The following is a 26,165-nucleotide window of genomic DNA, read 5'->3' as shown; positions in this document are numbered from 1 at the left end:
ATATACAAGAATGAATGCTTATAATTTTTGATAAGTAATTACCAATGAAAGGTTATAATTATTGTCGTACTGAAGTTCATTTCTCAAATACAAAAAGATATTCTGACATACTGTCATCCAAAGCCATCTGCACACAATGGATAAAGACAAATATATTGTACAATGTTGGATTTTGAAGTACGCAAGAGATGATTCTGCCTCTGAATCCCACATTCCTTTCTTAAGTAATGCATCTGTTTTTACTTATTGTGAAAAGTGCTTGTTTCTGTCTGTCAGTGATGTATTTGCTAAGCAAAAGAGTACTGACAGGACTCAAAAGAAAATATGTTTTTACTTTCAGATTACTACATGTTACCAGATAAAGTTTCCACACTACTCTGGATGATATAACTATGTAGTTTATTGTTGTATATCCTATAGGTAAATTTCAGTGAAAGGATTTGAAATTGGACTTTTGCATGTGTTTAAAAACTACGTTGTAAAGACCATTTCTGCATCATTCCACAAGTACCAAATTGGTGATACAGGTATGAAATTGTACAAAATCACCAAAGAAGATGAGATTTTTCTTGCACAGATCTACAAGACAAAATTGAAGTTGACAGTTTGCCATCTCTGAGATGTTATCAGTAAAAAATGTGATAAACAGAGGCTTGTTTTACTGACCTAGTCGCTTGCTAGCATTCAAGATATATTTTTTTGTGCTTTGTGATTAACATGGTCATAAACTTCTCATCTTTAACTGGTCCAAACAGCAAATTGGGAGACTTTCTCCATCAATTATCAACATCAAATGCCTAATTTCCCTTCTTTTTTCTTTCTTCAAATGTACATATAGGAAATGAGCTTGGAGTTGCCCGAATTGCCAGTTTCCAGTCCTTTTAGTTTGCATATAACTTAACATATAAAATTTAAGAGCATAACCTTTAGAATATCTTTGAAACTTTGGCAGACAGACCGAGATTCAGAATGGTGTTTCTTTTACAGACAATTATCTTGTTACTGCTCCTCTTTTCTTGTTAATTATGAACAAATTCATCAGTGTGCATCTCCCCTTAATTTACCAAGAGAAACAATATAATTTGCTTGATTCCTAAACTATCACATATGTGATAGAATGGAATTTACCCTAGAAAACACAGATACCCATTTCCAACCTTCAAAATGCGACAACTAGTATCTTCAGTGACTGTATAATACTGTCCTTTACATAGTAGAGTATTTGCTTTTGAAAATGCACCACATTATTTGATTTACAATACTAAGCAGCTTAGTTAACTACTCTTTCTTTAATAACTTTTTACATGCTTTAATTCAAGAGCCTCTTGTTGCATCTGTTGTTCTATGGGGTTTCACATAGCTTTAGCTGAAAGCCAGGATGGGGGCAAAGTAAGACAGTCTTCCACCACTGTTCCCATTATTATAAGGCTAGGCATGCACAATGTTGCCAACTGATTTAGAAGACAGTGTCATATCTTAGATTAGGGTCTACAACAGAGAGGTGCCACTCATGGATCTTTCTCTGGAACTTGGCAAAACCAGAGTTTCATCAGGTGCCTCAGTCTGCATTAATTAGCTCCCTAGAGTAAGTTTAGTCTGCCTCTTCAGCCTGGAAAAGAAAGAAATAGTGGAATGGAAAACTTAATAGAAATCCTCCTTGAAGAGGCAGATCTATCAGCATTGCTGAAGAAGTTGGGAAAGCTTGCATGCTGCATGGCTCTCGTCCTGCATACTACTTTGGCATTGAAGCTTGTAAGCCTCAGAATCTAGAGAGGTAGAAGGTAGAACTGTGGACTAGAGTGCAAATATTATATGAATATATAGGTAAATGTTATGCTTCCTACTTGTTAAAAATCAGCTTAAGTACAAGAGTCAAAGCAGAACTGATGGCTTTTCCATAGAGTTTGGTGTCTCCCTATTCCCACATTCTGACAGAATCATAGAATCACAGACTGGTTTGGGCTGGAGGGATCTTCAAAGATCATCTTGTTCCAACCCCTTTGCTGTGGGCAGGAGCATCTTCTGCTATACCAGGTTGCTCAAAGCACCATGCAGCCTGGCCTCAAACACTTCCAGGGATGGGGCATCTCCAGCTTCTCAAGGCAACCCCTTCCAGTGTCTCACCACTCTTATCGTAAAAAAACAAAAGCCTTCCTGGAACAGAAGATGCAAGTTGTACTTTCAGACAAAAATGGTTCCAGCATCTAGTTAACAATAAGCTACTGATGGGAGCCCTAAGGATTCCTGTACAGACTGCAGAAGGGAAAACAGGAAAAGATGACTCCTGAATAAAAAAATATTTCATGTATATACTAGTATCTGAAACAAGGCTGTCACACACAGAAAATATTTTGGTAGGCCAAATGCACCCTAGGAATTCTGTCACTGGTAATAACAGCGAAAGCAATGAGCAAACCATGTGTCAGTGGACCGTAGAACCTTCAAGAAAAGGAAAATTTCCATGGCACTGAATAAGAAGTTTCAGAAATAACCAAAGACAATTTTATCTGCTATTTTACTATTTGAATTTCTCAGACTGCCCAAATATAAATTACAGTTGGAAAAATAATAGGAACATCAGATAATATAAAAAGGCAAAGCATTCGGAGGAAAAAAGGTAGAGCACAGTAATTTAATATTAAGAAGTGCCTTTAAGATATGGCACATGACACAGTGTTAAACCAAATAACATCACACATATACAGTAAGTTAAAAAGTGCTTTACAAATGGAAATAGTGTGATAGTTTCATTTTCTTTAACAGACATTTCTAGGAAATGGGGCAGAGGCAAAAAAAAATTGTATTTATTCTCTAGTGAGAATAAATGAAATACTGTTTGGTGAACTTGAAGTCTATTCCAAGTAAACCAAGCTCAGAGGAGATGTTAAAGAATTCCTTGGGTTACAAAATCCAGATCTATGTTTTGTATAAAAAATATCCCACACCTAAATAGTTCTGCAAACACTCACTGTGTCAGTTTTCAAGCTGCCTAGAGAAGGCATTACTACTCCTTAAATGCCTTTTAAATTTTTTTTTTTCCATGATCCAAGTAATTACTGAAAATTCTGTCAGTTTTTATCTGTCTGTAGAACAGGTTAACCCTAAAATTAAGATGTTGTTTACAAAGCTCAGCAAACATATCCTGCGCTTTGTATGATTAAAAGATATCTGTTCTCTTTCCAACTTTGAGTACATTACGGATTAGTCTGGAGAGAGAGAGGGAAGCTACAGGAACTTTTTTGCTGTCTTTATACTGCCCATATGTAGCTTTATAAGTTTAGCTAACAATCTTCCAGGAGTCCACTAAGGTCATAAAAAAGTCTTACTGCTAAAAAGAGATAGAATATGCAACTCTCCCTCTATTAACTTCCTCTCTGTTAATAAAAATATGGATAGAAATCTGGTATTCTTCACAGCTACATTATTCACAGCAGCTGTAAGGAAGCATTTTCCCCTGTAGATGACCAAATACTTCAGAATTCTTAGATGACAGCAACTTTCTTTCCAATTTAGCTCTCTCTAAGGATTCCTGTTAAACCCAAGTGGCATATAAGTGACCTAGCTTTGCTCATACTCCCTTTAATACTGTAGGGAAAAAAATATCTTTTTAGTTCCGTATTTTTATTCGGATCTCAAGCATCATAATAGCATTTTAAAATTAAAAAAAACAATCAAAACTCTAGTTTCTTTACCCTCTGAGGAACAAAATATCAACTTTCTGTCATTGATTTGGGTCAGGGATTAAAATCAGTGTGTTGTGGTAACACAGCTGAGAGCTTAACAGACTATTTTATTGAATATCTAGGTATGAAAACTTATTATTTAAGTTTCCAGAACACGGGGGAGGGGAGGGAAAGCCTTGCTTGATACATTACAGCTCTCTCAATATTAGCAACTGAAATTCTTTTAAGAGTCATTCAATTGTTAGACTCCGTAGTATCTTTTAACAATATAATTATCAAGGGATTGAAAATAGCTCTGTGCATTTCAAAAGCTGTGCTAAAGCATTGGCGAGGACCAGAGTAATTCAGTATAAAATCAAAACTAGTGTATTAGAGCATTCCAGTGTGGTACAGCATAATCATTCACACAACTGTCATAATTTGAGATACTTCAGAAGCAATGCTTTAGTATTTTTTTAATAAATCATTTGTCAAAACCACACTAAGCAAATGTTTGATCTTTATCACTCCACTTAAAAGAACTTTTTGACAGGGAGAAAGAAAAACAAAGTTCTTGCCTTTGGAGAAAATAATTGTATCCCTTTAAAAATGGCAGGATCTTCTCAAAATCTCTAGCATAAAATGACTGAGCACTGTATTAAGCCCCGTCCAAACAGCAGCTCTGCAGACCTGTTCATTCTCACGCTGCAGGCATTAGGAGTCATTCACCTCCTGCACTCACGGTATCAGCTTCATCGCTATGCTTGCTTTTGGTTCAGGCCTGCACCTGATGTGCGTGATCCTGGAAGGAAAAAGCCTCTTTGTTCCATTCTGTCAGGGTGTGGGAATGGGGAGACACCCAGCTCAGTGGAAAGGACATTTCCTGGGCAATAGCCATAGCCCCCATAGCAGCTCCCTTACACATGAAGTGACATCTGTGTACAGCAGGGGTGTTGTTCATCATGTGACCTGATGCACAGATTGACACTGAGGTATCTGAGTAAGCTGAGAGGTTTAATTTTGATTGCTGGCACTTAAAAATAATTTCAGTTTCGTCCTCCTCGACAGAACTTGTAGATATCATACTATGAAATTTCATATACTTCCTTTAGGTCTTTTCCCATGAACTACATTATGTTCTGTGCAACAATTTTCCTCCTCATTTTCCACTTACAAGGTGTAACTACCTGCAAGATACTAGTTCAAATCCACAGTTTCGAAGTGACATATAAACCAGCACCTTAAGGAGAATGTGCCAATCAGTCAAAAAGCAGTAGCCTCGTTTTCCCATGGTACCAGCTGTCAACTGTGCAAAATGTTAACACTCAAACATCAAAAAGCTGCAGATCAGGACTGAAATATATGTAGCAATGGAAAACACACTTGCCATACTTTACTATTGCATTAATAAATGCCCTGTCCATTAAGACAGTTTTCTTACTCAAGAAAATTCCCTGGTGAAGATTTAATGAAACAATTTTCATATTTTTTCTTTTCAGAAATTTCTTTTATAAACAGGGAATTCAAAGGGAACACTAGTTTCTAGTTTCTTTATACAACTTAAAAAAAATTAGATAAAGAGGCAAAAGATAGCTTAAGTGAATAAGTAAAAAAGACAAAATCTTATGTTTTCTGCTTTTAAGAAATTGACTTAAAAACCCCTGAGCTTCCTTGCATGAGGTCTGAACTTTGACCATATTAAATATCCTTGTGTTTTCACTTACGTTAAACTGTCATCCTGATAGCAGATTTTCTGTCAGATATAACGTTTGCCTATAAAGTAAGAGTAAATTAAAAAACCCTATTGTAACTGCTACTGGAGCCTTACTGAGAATGTTTTCTGAAAGTACTCTGATATGATGAAAGAATGTTCAAATAACTAGAAGGTAAGCCCCAAGACTAATAACCTAACCCTTAGAAAGAGTACAAACTGCAACAAATATAAACAATCTGACCTGCTGAAATCTTAGCACATACAAGCAAGGATTCTGACAACTACAGTTTACCAGCTACGGAAGAAAGTTTAAATATAGTTAGTAATACCCTAATTTTTTTCCCCTGACACATAAGTTTATTTGACTTGCATCTAGAGAAAACTTAGGCATGTCTTGAGTTCTTTGTTATGGTAAACTTTATTATTTTAAAAAGGCTCTGAGGACAGCATACAAAAACCTAGCTCTGCTCTAAACAAGTAGAAAAATTCCCCCTAAAATAAGTGTTTAGTTTCACTAAGAAGTATTAAAAAAATTACTGAAAAAAGTATTTTAAGTTGATAATAGAGTAGATGTGTGCTTTAAGGCTTATTTCATGCGGACTACCTCTAAGTAAGTAAGGATGCTATTGGAATAGAAAAAAAAAGTGATAACTTTAATCATAAGGAAATAAACATTTTCCTTTTCTTGTCCCTCTCAAGTTCATGTGGGAATAACATCTCCCAAGAGTCTCATCCAGTCAAGTCCTTCACACTCACCATTTTCCTCAGTGAATTTCCTTCCAACTACACAATGTTTTTTAAACTTCAAGCAAACCAGACAATTCCTTCCCCCAGCTGGATTTAAGAGCAGTCTTCCAGTCCCCTTTTGCAGCTCATTGCCATTAAGAATTCCTATCCATGATATGTCCATTTTTAAAATTCTGCTCACACAGATTAATTTCAGGGCTTTTTTTCCCCCCTGCTTCTTTCCCTCTGTTAAAGCTATCCAGCTTCCTGCCTGTCCCTTTTCTCATTCAGGATTCTCACTCTGGATTTGCTTGTCCTTATTGCTAGATTTGGTTTTAACCTTCAACTGCATGGATACTCTCCTGAGAGTTCACAGAATCATAGAATGGTTTGGGTTGGAAGGGACCTAAAAGGTCATCTAGTTCCAACCACCCTACTGTGGGCAGGGACACCTTCCACTAGACCAGGTTACTCTGAGTTCCAAACAATCTGGCCTTGAACACTTGCAGGGATGGGGAGTCCACAACTTCTCTTGGCAACCTGTTTCAGTGCCTCACCACTCTCACAGCAAAGAATTTCTTCCTACTATCTAGCCTGAACCTACTCTCCTTCAGCTTAAGGCCATTCCCCCTTGTCCTATCACTACACGACTCTGTGAAAAACATCCTTCTGCAGCTTTCTTGTAGTCCATCCAGGTACTACAAGGCTGCTCTAAGGTCTCCCAGACCCTTCTCTTCTCCAGACTGGAAAATCCCAACTGTCTCAGCCTGTCGTCATAGGAGAGGTGCTCCAGCCATAAGATCATCTTTGTGACCTTCCTTTGGACCCACTCAAACAGGTCCACATCCCCTTCTTATGCTAGGGGACCCAGAGCTGGATGCAGCACTCCAGGTGGGGCCTCACAAGCACAGAGTAGAGGGTCAGAATCATTTCCCTCGACCTGCTGGCCATGTTCCTTTTGATGCAGCCCAGGACACAATTGACTTTATGGGCTACAAGTGCACATTGCTGGCTCACGTTCAGCCTCTCACCCACCAACACTCCCACATCCTCCTCCTTAGGCCTGGTCTCAATCATTTACTGCCAGGTGTGCGTTTATGCTTGGGATTGCCCTGACCCAGGTTCAGGACCTTGCACTTGGCCTTGTTTAAATTTATGAGGTTTGCATGGGCCCACCTCTCAAGTCTGAGACAGATAGCTTCTTTTCCTGGCTAGGTGCATATAGTATCAACGTCATTGTAATTTCTCCGTTGCTAATGTGGTTACTCATCTTGAGAGCAGACTCTTGCATCCAAGAGAGTCTCTGGAAAGTGCATATAGAAGTCTCCCTCTTCAGTGGCCCTTCCCATCAGATCTTGACAGACAGGAAACCCATAAAATACCCATCCTATAGTGCATAGCTTTGGTTCTCAGCCATTTTTGCTGAGAGTTCCTCCTCTTTTCTTACTATTAATGCCAATAGTATCATTTTTTTGGGGGGAGGATCTGGCTTCAGTTTCTGGTCTTCATAGAAGGGCACCAACTGGCAGCTGCCTGGTATCAGGCTTTCAGGAGCACTGACTGGAACTCAGCTCAAGCAGTGACTTTCCATCACTGCCTGAGTGCTTAGGGAGTACCACAGACAAAGAGGAACTATTGGAAGCAATGGATGGAAAGACTTGTCATCTTGTTCCTTTCCAAAAAATTGAACTGCCTGCTTTTAGATGGATAATCCTAGGTATTGAGGCAAAAAAAAATGTATTTTTAATCAGGATTATATAATTTAAAATATTTTTTTTCTGTATCACACACTACGTATTGTTTCTGCAATATGCTGCCTATATGTGCTGATCTTGCTTCCAAATATTTGTGTTTGTCCACTCTTAACACAGTAGCTTAACACAGCAGCTTCCTGTTTTATCTTTCAAGCATGGAATTCCTCAGAAGCTTTTGCATTAAAGACTCTTAACTATGCTAATGGAACAACAAAGAGAAATAAATAAGTGGCATTTGACAAGAACATATCAAGATGCTAACTTTTTAAACTAAGCTAAGGTTAACCTGAGCTTCTATTATTTAAGGCAGCCCTTAGTGCTTTCTGTAGTCAGAGTTGAGCCTGTTTTGGTTTTTGAGTCCTGCTTCCCCTGTCCAGTGTTTTGGAAACTTCAGGGAAGTTCTCTGACAGGTCTGGTCCAGCAAGTGAGGAATTTTCAGGCTGGTGATGTAAATGTAGCAGCTTTTCAGACACCCCACCTCCTCAGTCCATCTAACATATTATCAATGGAAACAGTAAAGAGAAAGATGCAGCATTTCTTTAAAAAAGAGCTACAGCACTTGACAGAAAATTACTTTTCTTCCCCCCTGCATTCTTAATAAAGAAATTCAGTTCTCCAAAACTGAAATCAGCAGCTGACATGTACTTCCCCAAAGTCTTGAGCATTAAAAATTTTCAGGCCTTCAGCTCAAATGACTGGTTGTCTCTTGCTAGCATCATCATTGAAACTTCTTCAAGAAAAAGATCTTAGAAAAGCTCCTTAAACTATATTTAGATGCCAGTATGTTGCAAAGTTTAAGAACTACTAAAAATGCTTTCAGTTTCCTTACCTGTGAAGCTTAAAAGAAAATCTAATGATTTTTCATGCTGAAAGATGCTCTGTGAACACAGCTTTGAAACAGGAGACACCCAGTTTTATAGCTCACAAAAGGGACTAATTGTGTTCCACAGCTTCCTAACTAGTTTGATCCTTGAACTCCAAATCATTCTTCCTTCTGGTTGGAAGTGGAATGCAAGATGACTGCTTCCCTAGAAAGCAATGCTGAGAATGAACTGTGAATGCCTAGCTCTTTTTCATTTCCCCAATAACATGCTTTGAAAAGAGGAATTCGCTTCATATTTCTTCGCCAACTTGCACTCTGATTTGCTTGGTCACATCATGAGTTATTCTTTAAAATAGGCAGTCCTGTTGAAAGAGGAGTTCATAAAAAATCACTTGATATTCTAAGTTGAGATAAAAATGATAAATGACTCTATCTGTGGCAGATAAATTTGCTAAATATTTTGTAAAGTTTATAAGGCTATGTAGCCAATGTTTTTCATGAAAAATGTCATAAGTATCCCCACCAGCATATCTGATGGAAAGTTTATTTCAGCTGCCTAATACTCAGTGGAATGGATAAAAATACAGAAATGGGAAAGGATTATTTAGATCTGGGATAGCAAGTGTTTTTTCGGATGTCACCTTTTTAGGGCAGAATCCTCTCTTTACACCAGTCTGGTAAAGTCCTGATTCCCTGATGGTAGCACACAAGTACAAGATATAACTGAAAACATGTAGGCTTGTCTCCAAGAAGTTTGAATATTGAATTTGTGAAATTACAGCTGAATGTCACAATCCAGTATTTAAAAATTAAATATTGATTAGCAGTATTTCTTATACTGTTTATACATAAAGAATTCTAATTTTGAATATGAATGGCTTGTTGCATGTAACAAAACATATTTATATTCATATCAGTGAATGGCAGAAGCATCACTGGCTTCTTGTCTTCCTGGCTTCAGTGCTACTGAACTTCGGCAAAATGCCATTCATGACTCACACTATTTATTTATTTATTCTTTATTTTTAGACTAATGGGAACTTTATGAATTCCTTCCCTGATTTCTAAGAGAAATACCACTTAGCTGAGATCCTGAAAAATGGTGATTCAGAATCTTAAATTACTGCCTTAATGAACAGCCTTAATTCTTAATGAGTTTGGTTAATCAGCAAATAATTGATTTTAATTTTGAAGATATTGCTGTTAAATTTTGGGGTTTTTTTTAAATTATTTTCTTACCTAAATTCACACTATTAAACAGTTGTCAAGTTGACTATTTAGTTTCTATTAATAACATTTTTTTTAAATCTCAAGAATATTTTTCATTTGCAATTTAACGTACAACTCCCCAAAAATGCTCCATAGAAACTATAAGCATCATATATAGTATGAAGAACCCATGTCATGCTCCAAATGACGAAACACATGAAAATGCACATTAGTTAGGGAAGCAGTAGTGTAGTATCACATGTACAAAACAAGCTCAGGGTCTGGAATGGTGGGAGCTCAACTCTACATTAGCCTTTGGGACTGTTTCAGCTCTCAAAGTCTCTTCCCTTTTTCTTTCTCTTTTGCTTTTTCTACATCATGACTTGGATTGTAACATTCGCAGTTAGTTCGAAACATACAGTAGAAAGTATGATTGTGCCGTAATAACTTCTAGTATTAGGTACAAAACACTTCCATTCAAGAATAGAGAGTGAAAGTCATTCTTCATAAATATTTGCATAGACAAGGAAGGCATTTCATGCATTTTTTCTCACGTTATATTAATGAAATATTTAGTTTTTATTTAAGTAGATTATTGCCAGTAAAGGGGGAGGGGGGTTTCTGCTAGCAAGTGTAAATTATAAAAGCATAACAAACAGCTTTGTCTAAATGAAATGTAATCAGATGTGAGAATAACTTGGTAAGCTTTCATTTAATGCACAAGAGCCATTAACAGAACTATCTCCTGTGTATCATTTACTTCAAAATCTGTATTTACTATTTGAACAATTAGCATTTAAATCTTTAGCATTTTATTACACAATTTTAGCTTGAGTATTTTCCAGTAAATCTCAGCTCACTTCCAGATAGTATTCATTTATGATGTGCTTTTCACCTTTTGTTTGCTGACAGGAAAATGAGATAAGAGAAAATCTTAGCCAGAGCTCTGGACAGGCAGACGTTCGGTGCGGCATGTAAGAATCTAATAGCATAGAGACATCTCAAGCATTCCCATATACATTCCCAAAAGAATTTTTCCCTTCCTTGAGAAACAGCACATAGACCATGGGGACATCCTACTCTAGGGAAAAAAGTAAAAAGAAAAGGAAAAAGATAAAAATGCAATTTAAAATGTTTTTTTTTTTCCTTCTGCAGTGTAATATTATTTTCCAAAAGTTATAAGCTACTAAAATTGATAAATGACTTTCAGAAAACATAGAGAAATAAATTATTTTATTAAAAGCTGATTTAAAATAGCCTAAAGTCTGACTGATGGGGATTGATGCAATGCCCTTAAAAATGTGTTCCCTTAGGTCTGTCAAGATAAATGACTCTTGGAAGGGATAGTGATCCTTCTATTTCTATTCTGACTTTAAGCAGTAGCAACATTGACAGACTGTGAAAACAATTATGAAAAGCTATTCTAAAGAGAACAAAACCGAAATCTGTACAGTATTTTGGCTTCACAACAGCAATACACAACACATAAAAGTGATACGGAAATACAAATATAAGCACACATGGGGAGCCTGGCAATGTGGTGCTCCATGCATTACATACATGCATATTAAGCAGCATGTGTAGCATATATATATATATAGGTAAAATACTACATATTGCTTATATGAACTGCTGTGATGAAATTGTGACCGTGTTTTCTTCTTTTTTAAAGACTACATTACATTTCACTGTTAACCACATCCAAGGATCCAAAGTGGCTCACCCCAAGAAACCCTTCCTCATGTAGAAACTTCGATTATACTACAAATAAACAATTTAAATATTTAGTATCTCAATTGGAAGTTAAGTACGTTAAAATAGTCTTTTAAAAAACTATATTTTTGTCTTTATGTACAAAAATGTATCTGTGAATCAGAAATTTAAGGATTTTATGGCATATAAGGATAACCTTCTACAATGAGACAATTGCACATTGGCACATTTGAAAAAAATGTTCCAACTTATGGGCTAAATTCTACTTCAGATGACTCATGAAGAAACCAGATGTGGCCACAATCCAAAGATCACTGCCACTCTGAAAAAAGGGCAGGGCAACTAAGACCAAGCATTACTGGGTTAAAGATAACTCAAGACATCTGGAGTATGAGAAGTAGGAAGGTCTCATCTGTACTCTGAAAATGTAGTTTGAAGAGAACTGATAAGACTCATCAGCAGTTTTTGTACTTTCCCCTGTCACTAGAACTCAGCAAAACTGATTATGGACGCTTAAGTACATTTTCCATCTTGCTCACTTTTGTGAATATACTGAACATCTTGAGGAATAAAATACCCCAAGGATGATGACCACAGGTATTGGAAGGGCTGATTAAGTTCCTATGGTTTAAATTCAAAAAGGTAAGTTTTGAATAAAGCACAGGACGTTTTTAGTAGGGATGTGAGAACAATAACTCACAAAGCTTTTGACAGCTTAATGTATGTATCACATCTCACTCCTATGTGGAAGAGAACACCCAAAAGTTGTAGATGCCTGTGGTTGTAAAAGAGTGGCAAAAGCCGAAATGGTTCAGAAAAAAAAAAGCTCACAAATTTTTATTAACAAACTACACACTTGGTGCGGAAATTGGCATATGTTTGCCCCTATCTTCTAATAATAAGAGTAATAAAAGAACAGCTGAGAGGGTGTCCAAGGTCCTTGTGCGCCACCCAGGCTGTGGAGGGGTACCTTTTTATAGGTGAGTTTTCCCCACCCTGGGATTAAGTTTCTCACTCTTCATGTAAATGAGTCATCACACACAATCCGTTCTTCTGGACTTTTCCGGAAATGGGTTGGGGGACTTTGAGGGTCTTTTGATGGTCTTGATCCCCCCCTCAGTTGACAGTTTGTGCCTTACTGCCCAGGCTTCTATGTATGTCAAACACTGTAGCTTCAAATGCACATTCAAAAAATGCCTAGCTGTAAACACTGTATTTTCTGTTGCTAGGTTTTCTGCTGGATCTACTCCACTCTTGGAAATTCAAAACAAAAGTTAGAGGAAAAAACACTACATACATGTCATTAGCCCTGCAATTTTCTCTGTATCTACATTACATGACTAAACATGCAATATGTGTTGTAATATAACCTGTTCATACAGGACACAGTACTATATTAAATATTAAACTCATATTTAACATTATCTATCCCTGAAAATAAATGTTACAGTTGACAGAATAGATTAGAAACATTAAGAAAATCACCAAACTTTATTTGGAAAGCCTGCTCCAACAACCGACAAATTCTATAAAATAAAATAAGCAGCCCATACTATTTGTACCATTTATATGGGGTAGCATTTGGCAAAGAAGTGATGTATGTATTCATGTAGCTATAAATGCTGCCAGGAACGTGACTGTTTAATTAGTACAGATTAAACATTTGGCAGCAAAGAACAAAAGCAAAATCTCATTTGTAACTGTAAATGAAAAAATTGGTAACTCAAAGTGTCTTTGAAATGCAAAAATAGGTCACTGGTTCTTTGTAAAATTGTTCTGCAAATATGTACACAAATGATACAATAGCAGTCAGGAAGGCTTTTCATTTGAATAAGTACTGACAATTCTTCATAAAGGATTAATACTATCTCTGCCAATGGTTAGAAAACACATTTCTTTTAGTGCATATTCCACACGTTGTCTTTTCTTTCTTGTCAATTTAAAGCTTGCTTAAAAAAGGACAGTCTTGGCTATAAAAGCAATGTGTTGGAATGTGTTCCACTATGATTGACCTGTCCTTGTTTTTTTGGCAACTTAGCTAAAGTATTTTCATCAAACTTTATGATTTTATATAATTTGAAGTAATAAACCATGACACAGCCCCCAAGTGATGACCTTAGAGAATTTCTTCTCTCTAAAAATGCATCACTTTAACTGTTATAGATCTTAACTGTGAAATTATTTCAATTTTCCCAGCTTTTTTTTGCAATGTAAACATACTTTGAGGCATGTTTTTTTCCCATCTGTGCTTTCATTTTTATATTTACTTTATTCTAAAATACATGCAAGCCAACTTCTTAAACAAAAGACAGAATGTTTTATAAAAAAATCCCACAAAGAATCACTGAAATGCTATCAAATATTCCTTCTTTCAAAACTGAATGTATTAATACCTCTTTTCCTCTCCCCTGTAATTGCCTTAAGTTAGGACTCATTGATTGACTTACTCCCTCAAAAACAGAATTTCTGAAGGAAGCTGCATCACTAATAGTCAGCTATTAGGTTCTGACAATTTCTTTGTCCAAAATAACCATCATGTAATCAAGGTTATGATATATCAACACAATTCTAATATGCCAAGTATTATTTGAATTAAAAGGAGATTAAAAATTATCTTCCCATAACTAGCTACGTGGCAAAGGAGAAATTTAGCCAATAATCGCTGCTGCACCCTCCAAATTTGAGCAAAATATTGAAAATGACAGATACGCTGTTCAAACCAAACTGCCAAACTTCCCAACTGACAGATGGGGATGGCAGCATTCATTCCTGTGTCCTTCCCTCCTTTAAATGATACAGCTTATTTTTCTCCCTTCAGAAATTTCTGAGTGTGCTACTGCTTACAAAGGAAGGAGGCTCCTTTGCAGGAACTGATGAATGGTACTCTACAAAGAAATGTGCCACAAAGAACTGCAGTCTTGCAAAATGGCTGCTAATCCTCAGTGTTGTCAATGAAGCTCAGCTGTGGTTGTGGGAACTGGAGCCTGAATTAAAATGTTCTTCCACCTCCCTCTCAGGTAAAGCTGAGGGTCTTGCTTTCTGAGAGTATGCAATGGGAACATGTTCTGCTCTCACTAAGGTCAGTGGGAGATGGTGGGCATTTTGGATGAACATCATTCTTTGAAGAAAGATGAAAGCACCTGCCACTTAAAAAAAATTAGCAAATACAGTTGTAAAAAGTCCTGCTTTCTACAGTTTTGCATTTTATGATGAAGAGAGAGTGGAATATAAGCAGAGGGATGAGTGCGTATCTTGGTTCAGGTCAGGAAAAGAGATTTTATGATGTGTACATGCAGACAATGTACAAAAGTGGGACAGGATTGGTGAATATGAAGTAAAAAACAGATGGGATTTACGTAATCATGCTTTGTAGGACTTTTAGGGAAAAAAAACCACAAGAAGCTCCAAAGCCACTTAATAGGTCAATATAATTTTGATGCTTCATGTCACTCTAAATTAGAATAAATAAGTCAGATAATGAAACTGGCTTTAAATCTTAATATAAATCCCTTTTGGTGTTCATATTTCATGGTTTCAAGTAAGCACAGATACCATATTCCCCAAGTTACTTATTTAATATTTTTAAGTTGAAAAACAGATGTGAAGACTAACCATTAAACTGGAATCAAGAGAATACTTCAATGGTTTAGAATTCACCACATAAATGAGATTATTTGAAAGAGGTCAGATACTTGGAGATATGCTTATACTTACAGATACTCAAACAAGAGAAATTATGAAAATGCAGATCTGTGTGTCTAAACAACTTCTTGCTAAGGTTGAAAGCATGGTGACAAGGGGTATAAAAATCTGGCAACCAGAACCACCAGATGCCTTAAATTGTAATCACAGGTTTTGCATACTGTAATCAGAGTAACCTTACAGCTGTGTGTTTAAACTGGGCAATTCCCTAAGCCTACCACAAAATGTTTACCTTACCTTTAAGCCCAGAATTAACTCATTTTTTAGTTGTGTGTTTTGGAATAACTCAGTGATAACAATTTCAAAGAACTCATGCAGTTCTGTAATCCTGTATGCGGAGATGACTTTGCTGAGATTCTCATTCTGATCTCTAGTGAACAAGGAACCAACCTTGAAGACTGAGTTTTAATATCCACAACTATTTCATGAAAGAATCAAAGCTCATGAACAGTCTATCTTTGTTGATCTATTCATTGCTGTCTTTCTTTTTACTTTTTGTGGGCTTTTTTTTCTAAATTAAAGATGATGTATATTTTCAATGCTTTCTCATACAGTAGCTCTTTGATACCTGAGATGTCTCACTTTTTTTTTTTTTCCTCTGTATGTCCTTTTTTCCCCCCCAATGTCCCTTCTAATTGCAGATGTGCATTCAGTCTGCCAGGCAAGGGCATATCCTTGATCTTTATAAAGGTATTAAAATACTTGACTGTGATATTGAGGCAAATAAAATGCATTCTGGAGATCTCCATCTTCTTTTAACAGAGCTGTACTTGGACTATGGTGCACTAAATATCAACTTGCACTGCTTTTTAAATTAAGTTATCACTATACTCTGACATCTCGCAGTCTAATCATCAAGGACCAAAGATGCCTTACCACTACTACTCAGTTAAAAGGCACAGATCTTCATTCAGCATAAAAGAAGAAACTGGCCTAAAAAATGTCACCAAAGTTTTTTAAAAATTCCGACATATTCGGTCAAATTAGATTTGTCTCTGGATGGGAAAGCTTTTGAAAACGAGTAATATCCTGGAGCAAAAGGTAACACTTAAGAACTGATCCTGTGAATAGAGGAACAACTCTACCATAGTCTGATTGTGATTGAAGATACCCATGTCAAACTATTATGCCAAAACCCAGTTGACTGTATGCTTAGTTTTAGTATTCAAAAAGATTATTATGCAAAGAGCACCTAAAGGCTCGTTTTAAATCTTTGTGGTACACCAGAGGAGTACGTACACTTATGCAGCAGCATAGCAGATGTGGGTCAAAGCTTGTGCCAGGTCTGAAATCTCTCTGTTGTGCGTTGCAGTTCATCAGCTGTATGGGAAGAATGGAGTGAGCAAACAAATACTGCTTTGACAGTCACACTGGGCAAAAAGAAATAATGCTTACTTTAAACTTAAGAATATACTACCAGTTTTAGAGTTTTAGAGGTTTTAACTTCTTAATATACCCTGTTTTCTTCATTTTCCACCTTTAAAAAACAACTGTAAAGTCAGAAAAAATAATCCAGTCCTTGCTCGAATAATATTTGAGGTGGAAACATTCCAACTGATAGATCTGCCAGTTAACCTTAAGCTGGTCAGAAGTGGAATGGTTATATCTGATCAGTGGTTTGATAGAATATGAAATCATAAGATGTTTTTTCCTCACTGATATGGAAAGTAGCCATGCAGTAATGTTCAAAGTTTCTCCTTACTACAAGCCATCATTCATATCAAGATAGCATTATCAAAATAATATTTTCAAAAATTCAAGATATCAATCTGTTTTACCATTTTACTTAGATTAGGAATTGGTCACGTGTTATAATTTGTGCTTAATGACATTAGCTATTTGTTATTAGCTAGTATCCTCTTTATAGGTACAGCATGAAGTTCAAAATTTATTATGAACCTCTTGTTAAAACAGTGTTGAAGCAGAACTTTGATTCGAGAAATTTCTAGAAATTTCACCAGTCAATGGAAAAAAATGAAATCATGTGGCCTGGATTTTTGAGTTCAAACATAAGCCATGAAAGAAATATGAAGTATTAGCAACGTTACTGAGAAAATGATATTAAAGAAGTGTGGACAAAAATCAGACTGCTTTTTGATAATCCTGACAGGTGGAAGGAGACATATAAAAGGTTACTTTAATTTTATCCTTGCTACTTATTTTCTCCTTGCTTTCCTTGAAAGCTGGGTACTCTGTTACAAAATGACTACTAAAAAGGCCTAATTACAGAAATTACTTCAGAATCAAGTATTTTAAACAACTTTTGCATTCCTAAATCCTAAGCATTTAAAGTATTTATAGGTTTTTCTATGGTTTCATGTCTTTATTTGAAATTCTCTCTGACAAAAATGTGCACGTAAGAGTTTTAAATGACATCTGACCTCTTCTCTGACTACTAGTCATGTGATGAAAAATGCTTTTGAAAATATTTAAGTGTAAATACAGGAAGATGACTAAACTCTTAAACTTTTGTCTTCTAAAAAATTCCCATCGCTGCCAAAGCTGGTGAAGCTCCTCTGATGGTTAAAATAGTGGGAGCACTAAGGCAGAAAATCTTCCAAGTGCCCACAAGCATTCTTAGCACTGTACCTTCTATCTACCACCGCAAATCTCTGTTCCTTCCTTTAGAAAATGAGTGGCCACACATTCCTTATCACATTTGCCCTTCCTCTCACAGAACTTAACATTGGGAAACTTCACATAAATACATAACAAGGACAAGGAACAATTTGTTCAGCAAGGCAGCAAGCAGGCTTACTGTACTACCTCCCTTTCCAACATTTTAAAGAATGCAACTATCTTCTCTTTCCTTTCCCATGTAGCTTGAGAATTACATCCAAGACAGTATGAAGAAAGAAATGGTAGAGATCCAGCAAACTGCAGTGCAGAACCAGACTGCAGTAATGATTGAAATAGGCACAAACTTACTAAATCAAACAGCTGAACAGACCCGCAAATTAACAGATGTTGAAGCACAAGTAAGTAATGAATTTCAACCTAAAAATGCTTCTGCTTCCCAAATACTACAACTATACATTTAACACTGTTTATTGTTACACTATTTAGTTAACAATTAGAAGTCAATCATTATCACCAAGAGCTCCACTCAGCCTAAGGATACATTAGTATTTGATAATACCTAGTTCCATCTCAAGCCCAGTGTTGTCACCTGAATGATTTCCTTTACAGTAGGATTTGAAGTAAGTCTAGCAAGACAACTGTTACATTAATCTTTAAACAGAATGTACTTAAAACTACTATACTATATCTAATCATCAGTTGGGTCCTAGTGTGCTTTCATACAACCTTCATTGTATATCTCTCTTGATTATTCACCACTTTGCTCCATTTACCAGGTTCATTGCTTCTTAAAATTGAAACTTTTCTATTTTTTTTAACTTGTCAAGAAAAATGTGTCTTTTTAATGAATGCTTTCACAGATACTCTAAGTGGTTCCAGCACAAGGCACTATATTATGGATAACAGAGAGATACATAAACAAATCTGAGATAAATCAAGAAAAAAGAAATTAGAAGGCTGCTAGAAAAGCATATTCACACAGAAGTAAACCTGCCTACTGTACATATTATTTGCTAACTTACTTTAAAAAAAAGGGTATATCTTTAATTATGGTTTAATTGAAAAGCATTAACATTCTGTTAAACAGAATGCAGATATTAATAGGAGGACAAATCCAATCAATGTAGAATGGCATATATTTGTATTTTTGCAGACATGGTGGGAAAATTCAGACATATAACTGCCAAAACACATAATGAATACAGCATGCGGCACATAACATTTTATATAATATAAATAGCATACAAACCCTAAAATCCTTGTTGGACATTTTACTATCTGTAGAATTCATCCAATGAATAAAATTCCACTTTTTAACAAGCCTTTGAGAATTCTTTGATAAACTGATAGTTCATAGCTCACAGAGGTACTGAATTTAACTTTCTGATTGCATTTTTCAGGAGCCTAATATTTTACACATGTTGACAGAATGTATTTATTCATTCACTGCAATGTCTTTATGGAAATTACTCAATTATTTTTTGCTTAGAGGAAGAAAATCCTGACTGTAACTTTCCTTCTCTGTTTGAAATTACTGGTGACTGGGTTAAAGGCTTAATTAGCAACATAAGGAAATTAACCAAACAATTGCTCTCTCAAGGACACTTACTTTTGGCAATAGTTTTCAATTACACTTAAGTGTGAAATCATGTCCTGAATGACTGTTTAACATGAAGGACATGAGTAATCAATTCTTCCTGTCAAGGAAAGCCAAATTCTGTTGAATTAAAAAAAGCTGTTCTAAAACAATGAGAAAATATTTCTAGAAAACATGCCTCAAAGTAATGCAATCCAATACAGACAGAACAGTATCTTCCATGTTTCCTAGTATCTGCATCTCTTGATTTAAACATGCAAGTAAAGTGTAAACAATACATTTAGAAAAGGTAACATTAAAATGGAAAGAATGAATTGACAAAAGTGTGGTTCACATGAAAAACATTTGAAAATATAGTTTGGGATTAAGTAAAATAGCTAGGAGGGAACTATCAAGTGATTTTAGGACTGGGCCAAGATTTCAGCAAGTGAGAGAGTACTTACTTTCTACACCAGACTGAGATAACAACTCAACTCATTCTTTGAGCAACAACCATAACAGTTCCAGTAATGAAGTAAGAATTATCGTAACAGAGGGGAAGGTATAATAGCAAAGCTAAAGCACACAGTAACTCTCATCCATTGATCAGAAATGTAGCAGATTACTGAAATATTTCTACTCATATATGGTAGCATAATAATAAAATTAGTGCAACTATGTGTATTCTTCTTCAATCTGATTCCATGAACATTTGTGCCCACATTGTGTTGAAAAATATATATTTTTTAATCATAAGCTTAAGAAGAGATTTGCATGATTTCAGAACATAACAAAATTAAAATTTATTTAAGAGGAGTATCTTAATTGTCAAATTTTTTTTGTAAATTTTATTTAGGTATTAAACCAGACAACCAGACTTGAACTTCAGCTTTTGGAACACTCTCTTTCAACAAACAAACTTGAAAGACAGATTTCAGATCAGACCAATGAGATAACAAAATTACAAGAAAAAAACAGGTAAGTTTGCCTATCAGCCCAATGAAATGCTATTCCCTGAAGTGCCCTTCTAATGGTTTTAGAAACAAATGTACTGAAGTAGGAAAATAAGCCCTGGTACACCAGCTCGCCACACCCAGCTATGCTCATTACAAAAATCATATATTATTTAAAGCCTAGGAGATCATAAAGGTTTCTTCTTGTATTCTCTTTATATATAATTTTTCACTATTTAAAGTCCTCCTTTATTTGAGGAACTTAAGGCTGAAACTGCAATACTTCTCAGTATATCAGTTGTAGCCAATTTATATTCTTCTTTAGACTGATTCAGATGAAGTTATCAGTAACTAATAGATAACTAATTGCAAACTAATTGAGTGCAATCACATCTCCAAAATTTTATTTCCATGTAGTACACAGCTATCCTAATGAACAACCAGGTCATGGCCACAATTTTTTTCTAACATGAGAAAAATAAAACACTAATCACATTCAATGTTCCTTACTAGTCAATGTTTGAAATTCAGACCAATATCCAACTGTTATTCTTATCCTTTTCTGTACTCAGCTGTGGTCCAAAGGCTCATACCTTTTTTCAGCTGGTTTTGTTTCCATATCACCAGGGTCTTATTTTACTTTTGGCAATAAATAGTTTACAGAGAAATTTAAAAGCAGCAATAACAGTAAGTTTTCTCCTTCAAAACCATGTTTTTTTATGAGAACCATATGTGCAAAGTGCTTTTTATTTTGAAAGAATTAGCTTAAAAAACCCATGAGACATGTTTTGACATTTTTGTTCACTAGTCTACTACACTTATATATGCTCCCTAAAGGTTTTATCTACCAGCTTAAGAAGAGCAAGCATCCTTATCAAATGGAAAACAAAGGAAATACTGAATTTTAAAGGTCACTTTTATTTGGTGTTGAACTCACCAGACCTTAGACTACTCTTGTAACATCCATGTAAACATAAAAGCATTGTTTCTCACCTAACAAAAGGCAATCTGACTTTGAGCTAATCTGCTTGAAACATAAGATTCAGGATTTTTTTTCAACAATAGCAATGGATTTTAGGTGAACTTCTGTCTTCTGGCCATGCATCTTTTAACATCAGCTTTCTCAGTGTCTGCATCAGAATAATTAGCAGTGAAATAATGTTCCATCCAGAGACCTAATGATACCAGCTCCAGACCTGGAGATGGCTAACACATCTTCAAGTAACTATTTGCACGTTTCCCCGTCTTAATGCCATAACATTTATTCATATTAAGTATATATTTTAATTATAGGATGTTTGAAAAGTTCACAGTTTCATCTGTTTGAAGATGAAAATAAGTTTCATCTTTTAATAGGGTAAACTCATGAAATCTTAGTCACTATATCTTTCCTTTAATAATGCTGAATTATCAAACACCCAAAAAGCCTGCAATACAGACTATAGCAGACAATGTTTTTTATTAATGCACCTATATAATAAATTAAAGCATATGTATGAAACAAAACTTTCATTTAGTCATCTACTGCAGATATGGCATCAGAGAATGAAATTGAGTACTTAGGAAGAAAGAAACTTCTACAACAGGCTTGACATCAGTTCAAAATTGTTTCTGGGGAGCCTAATTGTAATCTTTTATTTAGCTTTCTAGAAAAAAGAGTTCTTGAGATGGAAGACAAGCACACACTTCAGCTGAAGTCAATAAAAGATGAAAAAGATCAGCTTCAAGTCCTAGTATCCAGACAGAATTCTATTATAGAAGAACTAGAAAAGCAGTTAGTTACAGCTACAGTAAACAACTCAGTTCTGCAAAAACAACAACATGATCTGATGGAGACTGTTCATAACTTGCTTACTATGATATCTACACCAAACTGTAAGTAAAAGCAGACATGCTTATATAATTTCTGTGCTATTTTCTAATTTATGTACATTATTACCTATGAAGTCTTACACCTAGTTCTGCCACACTTCCGCTTCTCAAAAAGTCTGTATTTTTTGCCTGAGTTGATTAACCTACTTTTTAAGGGGAGTAAGGGAAACAAAGACATCATTTATGTGGTTTCTTTTCAACATTTTGTTCATCTTCTGTGGTTTACACTGGTTTGCCTGCCCACTTCTCCAGTGGTTCAACAAAATACAGAGATGCTAAGTGTCATTCATCTCACACAGCATTCACTTGTGTGGCAATATACCAATTGACCAATCTAGGTTAGACTGCATGATGTAGGCTTGCAACATTTCTTCCTGGCTCACACAGGTTGTTTCTGCCACCTCTCATTGCTTTATGCACATAGAGTTGATCAAAGAAAGGACAAATTATAGTGGCTGCTAAAGGCAAAGGAATCAGCACAGGCATAGTTTTTACCCCCAACAACAGAAAGCAGCAGCCCAGGCCAACGGGTACTCCCAAAAGTCCTCCACTGAAGTTTCCTTGTTCATCCTAAAAATCCCTCAGCCTAGCAGATTTATAGGCAAGAATCTCACCCCTAATTGCCTGACAACCCTGCAACAAATCATAGCCACAGAGCATAGCTTCCAAATTTATGCAGATTCACACGCTCCATAGAAAACCCCACACAAACTACAAAGTTATGGCTGCACAGGACTTAAACATTCCTTGCCTTGAATTTTATGTCTGATATGGAACCTGGACAAATTAAGAAGGTATAGCTGTTCCATAGAAAAGACTGTAGAATCTGGCACATTTGCCTGTAAAGTTCTCAGGGCTTAAAATACACAAGCATACAGAACCCCTATAAAAGGATTTAAAATTAAATACCAGGAAAAATTTTTAAAAGTTGTCATTACACCATAGAAGACAGTATAGGTAGTCTGTGTTACATTACTGCAAGTTAGATCACAGAAAAGGAAAAGAGTGTTCGGAAGTCCTTACTTTCAGTAGTATCCTAAATAATATGATGTTGTAGGTTTTTCTAAACAAAGTAAATCCCAAGTTTTTTTGTCTTGATAACTGACGCTATCCCCTTAAATGCCATTACCAAGGCTGTACATGTTCCTGCTGATGTTATCTGCTATGCTAGTGCACAAATAAGTAAACAAGTCAAAGTCATGTTGGCTACAGCACCGTTAAACCCAGAGTGGAAAAAATAATGAGTGTTTGCCAAAAAGACAAAATTAGCAGGGAAAGCTTCTAAGACAGTATACAAACAATAGAGTGTGGAAAAGCAATCAAAACACTGAATGTGTTATTTTTATATGTAAGGCAAAACACTTAAACAGGTAAATAATGAATAAGCAAGCTAAAAAAAACATAAGAAGCAACTGTAATATAAGCATGTATTTATATGGCACCTAAATCTTTGTAGTAACTGACTGTGCTTTTTAGATTGAATTCAAAGGGAAAACACACGGAACCAACCCCAAAAGGTTCAAATATGAAATATCAGTCAGCAGGTGAAATGCCAGGAAATTCCAACCTCCATAGTTATAAAGTACTGAACGAAAAGATGAACCTTAGATTGTTCTGTAGAATAAGAAGGTTTAGACATATGAAAATGTATTTTTTACACAAATCAATTCCAGAAGGGATGTCTCTTCAGTGGGTTGGGCTGAGCTGCCAAGCTTCAGTTTGGTGCATATAAACTTGTTCCTGCTAAGCACAGGGGCAAAGAAAAATATCTAAAATCTTTGTTAGAGCAGTTCCACCAATCTGTTGTATTATAAAAGATTTCATAACTCTTACACTGGATTTTGCAATATTAGAGTACTGCCCAAAAGTGATTATTAATATAATCACTTTCTAGTTAGGTATTTATGTAGTAATAGTTAAGGAGCACATAGGTTGTAATACACGTAAGAGTCCAGCAAAGGCAATGAGTGGAAGCAGAAACTGTTTAACTGAATGTCATGCAACATCCTAAGTTTTCTTATTCAACATAAATATTGGCATTTTTCAACGTATCAAGCAACCAGATTCCTATCAGAATAATGTCTCTAAATAATACAAAGTAACAACATACATAATAAGTATCTTGATCTGTCATTTCTTTCAGGGCCAGGCATATCTTTTGGAGCTGCAAAGCTTTAGGCTGATTACATCATAAATTGCTTCTTAGTAACTTCTATTTGTCTCCTCTTAATGCCTTCCATTTCAATTGTATTTTTAACAGCTAAGAACAACTTCATAGCTAAAGAGGAGCAAATCAGCTTCAAGGACTGTGCTGAAGCTTTCAAATCTGGACTGACAACAAGTGGAATCTACACTTTAACAGTTTCAAACACCGCACAAGAGAAGAAGGTAGGATAAAGAGCTACCTAGGCATACTGGATGTTAAAAGTTATTTGATCTGGCAAATATGCTATTTTGAAGGCTAGTTAATAGTGAAGTTTACTACTTACCAAGGTCTTTTTATAAGCATTTCATCACTCCTAAGTCAGAATATCTAACAGGAAGAAAAAAGTCCTTCAGGTGAAATCTCGGCTCAGTTAAAATCAATGAGCATTTTGTTGTTTGCATCAGCATGCCAGAATTTAATTCTTTTTTTTCTGCAAAATTAACGCAGCTAAAGCAATAATGTACTGACATTTCTTTATAAAGTCTGTAACTCCATCAGAGGTGCTCTTGCATGATCTGCAGACTCCTGTCTCCTCTTAAATTCTTAGTTCTTTCACGTGCCCAAGTCCCTTCACATGGCAAAAGGAGGTAAAATCAGGGACGCAGAAGAGTACTCATGGATGTATACTCATGACAGAGTTTTAAGGACATATGTGTAACACTTGCATTAACAATTAGATCAGCACAACTGACATTGGGTAACAGAGAGGATTTTTCTGGAAAATATTGCTCTGATTTAAATAAAAGGTGAGTTTGCAGTGGTTTCACTAGATCAGTTTAAATTTCTCTGTGGATATTTTTTCCCTATATGTTTAACTGAAACGAACTTCAGCATCAATTTCAGTTAAAGTCCTATACCATAACTCTATAGAAGAGACCTGGAGCCAAAAATGGCACTCAGTAGATGAAACACTGGATGCCTGACAGATGCTCCATCTACTGAAATAAATAAAATGATAAAGCTTCAGATAGTATAAGTCAGTTGAAACAGTCAACAGAATGTGAAAGGGAGAAAAGTCACATGTGGATTGTGAGGATAAAGAACCTGTAGTGAGCATTGGGAGGAATGGGGCTCAGAAGATGAATGTTTGTTTTTAACCATTCAGACACAGCTGAACAGGCTAAAGGACATTTGAATATGAAAAAAATGCTTAATATATTTCTTAGACAAACACTTCATAATTTTCTGATTTTTTTATTTTCTAATTTATACTGTAGACATTTCCTTACACAAAAAAAGAGAAATATTTTATGGAAATCCTAAGGCTTTACTTTATTACATCAGAAAAACTAACAGAAAATTTAAAAAAGCAGAGAAAAATGAGTCACATGTGGAAAAGCAATTGGTAAAACCCTGACAGAGAAAGCATTTTTCCCCCAAGCTTGGATAGCAAAGGTTTAGAAATGAAATTCACTAGTGACTACTCTTTGAAGTGCCAGAACTTCATTTAGCCCAAGCCAGACTGTGATCTCTACATTTACAAAGCTCTCAGCTAAAGGAAATAAGAAATTTGTTTGGGTAAGACCTATAAAATACAATAGATAAAACCTGCAATTTTTTTGCAGATATCATCCAAAGAAATTATTCACAGTCTGCTTCTCTTGGGGAAAATAAAGTTAGTTTTCTTGTCAAATATTCTAGTCTAAATACATCTGTTTCACAAGAAAATTAGTTA

The 26,165-nt window shown here is 35.6% G+C and overlaps 1 protein-coding gene across 2 annotated transcripts in view; it reads left to right on the top strand.

Annotated features, from left to right (window-relative positions):
* The window catches only part of ANGPT2 (angiopoietin 2), a 42,401-nt gene that overhangs the window by 4,132 nt on the left and 12,104 nt on the right, over positions 1-26,165 (top strand). The window contains exons 2-5 of one of the 2 annotated variants that reach the window (XM_027690272.1): positions 18,126-18,281; positions 20,316-20,437; positions 22,055-22,287; positions 24,545-24,672. In XM_027690272.1, the coding sequence (XP_027546073.1) occupies positions 18,126-18,281; positions 20,316-20,437; positions 22,055-22,287; positions 24,545-24,672 (639 nt within the window). The remainder of the gene's footprint in view (positions 1-18,125; positions 18,282-20,315; positions 20,438-22,054; positions 22,288-24,544; positions 24,673-26,165) is intronic. The other variant, XM_027690273.1, reaches the window with a different exon arrangement.

Source organism: Neopelma chrysocephalum, unplaced genomic scaffold (assembly GCF_003984885.1).
Source record: "Neopelma chrysocephalum unplaced genomic scaffold, ASM398488v2 Primary Assembly neopelma1_80b, whole genome shotgun sequence".
Lineage (NCBI taxonomy): Eukaryota > Metazoa > Chordata > Aves > Passeriformes > Pipridae > Neopelma > Neopelma chrysocephalum.
This window is presented reverse-complemented; position numbering and strand designations above follow the sequence as displayed.